The sequence below is a fragment of the Perkinsus marinus genome, assembly GCF_000006405.1.
Source record: "Perkinsus marinus ATCC 50983 genomic scaffold scf_1104296977012, whole genome shotgun sequence".
In the NCBI taxonomy this organism is placed as follows: domain Eukaryota; phylum Perkinsozoa; order Perkinsida; family Perkinsidae; genus Perkinsus; species Perkinsus marinus.
Window position 1 is genome coordinate 1 of NW_003200312.1, and position 1328 is coordinate 1328.

Here is a 1328-nt window from a genome sequence, read left to right on the forward strand (position 1 = left end):
CATTTATGGTGTTATGACCACTAGGAACGGCACTGACGCAACGCAACAGCCACCAGTTTTGACTACGTGATAATCAAACTTCGGAAAATGCCGGAAACTCAGCTTCAACAGTGTTGGATTGGCACCAAACCAATGCCGCAGCTATTGGTCCCTAGGGTTCTTCCTTGATGGTTCATCCTTCACCTGCCCAGTCCTATGGCGTTTATCAGACCCGAAGCTACTGTCCTTCACCCCACCTTGACCGTTCTGCCAATAAGGCTTAGATTGGGGGTCGCCGAAATGTTTGCGATAACGGCAATCCCAACCGAAGGGACAGGATTGGCGAGTGAAACGGCAAGTGTCAGCACCGAAGTGCATAGCCCTCCCTTGCCTACGTATACCCTTGCCCGAAGGTGGCCTGGGTATGCCAGATTGGCTCACCGCTGGTTTAGCCAAGGCTACAGCTATCAACTCGTGAGACTGATTGGATCTTAAATAGGTACCGAGGGCAGAGTCGACTTGAAGAGAAGGGTCAGTGTCCCGCAGGCGGGTGACCCCTTGTGGCAAGGCCAGCCTGTAACCTTTATCACACTCGACTGCTGCCTCGAACGATCGTGACCTCGCTAACCAGAGCAACCGGCTCAGATAAGCAACCGTGCCTTCCTCAGCTTCGAGAAGATCTCGACCACGACGACACCACCACCACCATCACCACCACCACCATAGTTTTTGTTGGAACCGACGACTTCGCTGGCATTACCGGGACTTTTGGTGGATGAGCTGGCAGACTTCGCATCGGCTACCTCCGTCATAGTGGTTGTTTCTGACTCTCCGTCGAGTCCCCCATATGCACACCTTCTCAATAGTTCGTCGGTCAGCTCCAGGGCCGCCTCGAGCACACCCACAGTACTAATACCCATGTCGACACAAACATTCGACGCTTTCTCAGCCAAGTCGGGGAAAACTTCGCGGAAGAGGTCGGGCGTGCTGGACGTGGTAGAAATATAAAAACAATCTGCAACCAGCTCACGTAAATCGTAGCATGACCCAATACTCATCTAGCTGAATTCTGTGGCGGAGTTTCTGCCTAGCCTGGCACGCTAAGCTAAGGTCCTCAGCTCGGGCACCGAGCCTCGGTGGAGAACACGGTGTCGCAGTCACTGTCTCTAGGGCAACGAGAGATTGAGCGGACACGGAGGCAAGTCGACGAGTGGTCAGCCACGCGAGGCGGCCGTCCTAAACTCGTAGAGCCACTCTAGCCCGATCAACTCTGGGTATCAGCTTGGTCTAACCCCAAGACAGAAACGCACAGAACCCAGGTCTCATGATGAGACTAACATCCCGCCGGG

The 1328-nt window shown here is 54.1% G+C and overlaps 1 protein-coding gene across 1 annotated transcript; it reads right to left on the bottom strand.

Moving 5' to 3' along the window:
• Nucleotides 1-141: 141 nt before the first annotated feature.
• Nucleotides 142-553, bottom strand: Pmar_PMAR025194 (hypothetical protein; the record flags this gene model as incomplete). The annotated part of the gene is made up of 1 exon (XM_002764575.1): nucleotides 142-553. A coding segment is annotated over one exon (412 nt), but the record flags the coding sequence as incomplete, so codon positions are not given.
• Between the last annotated feature and the right edge of the window lie 775 nt (nucleotides 554-1328).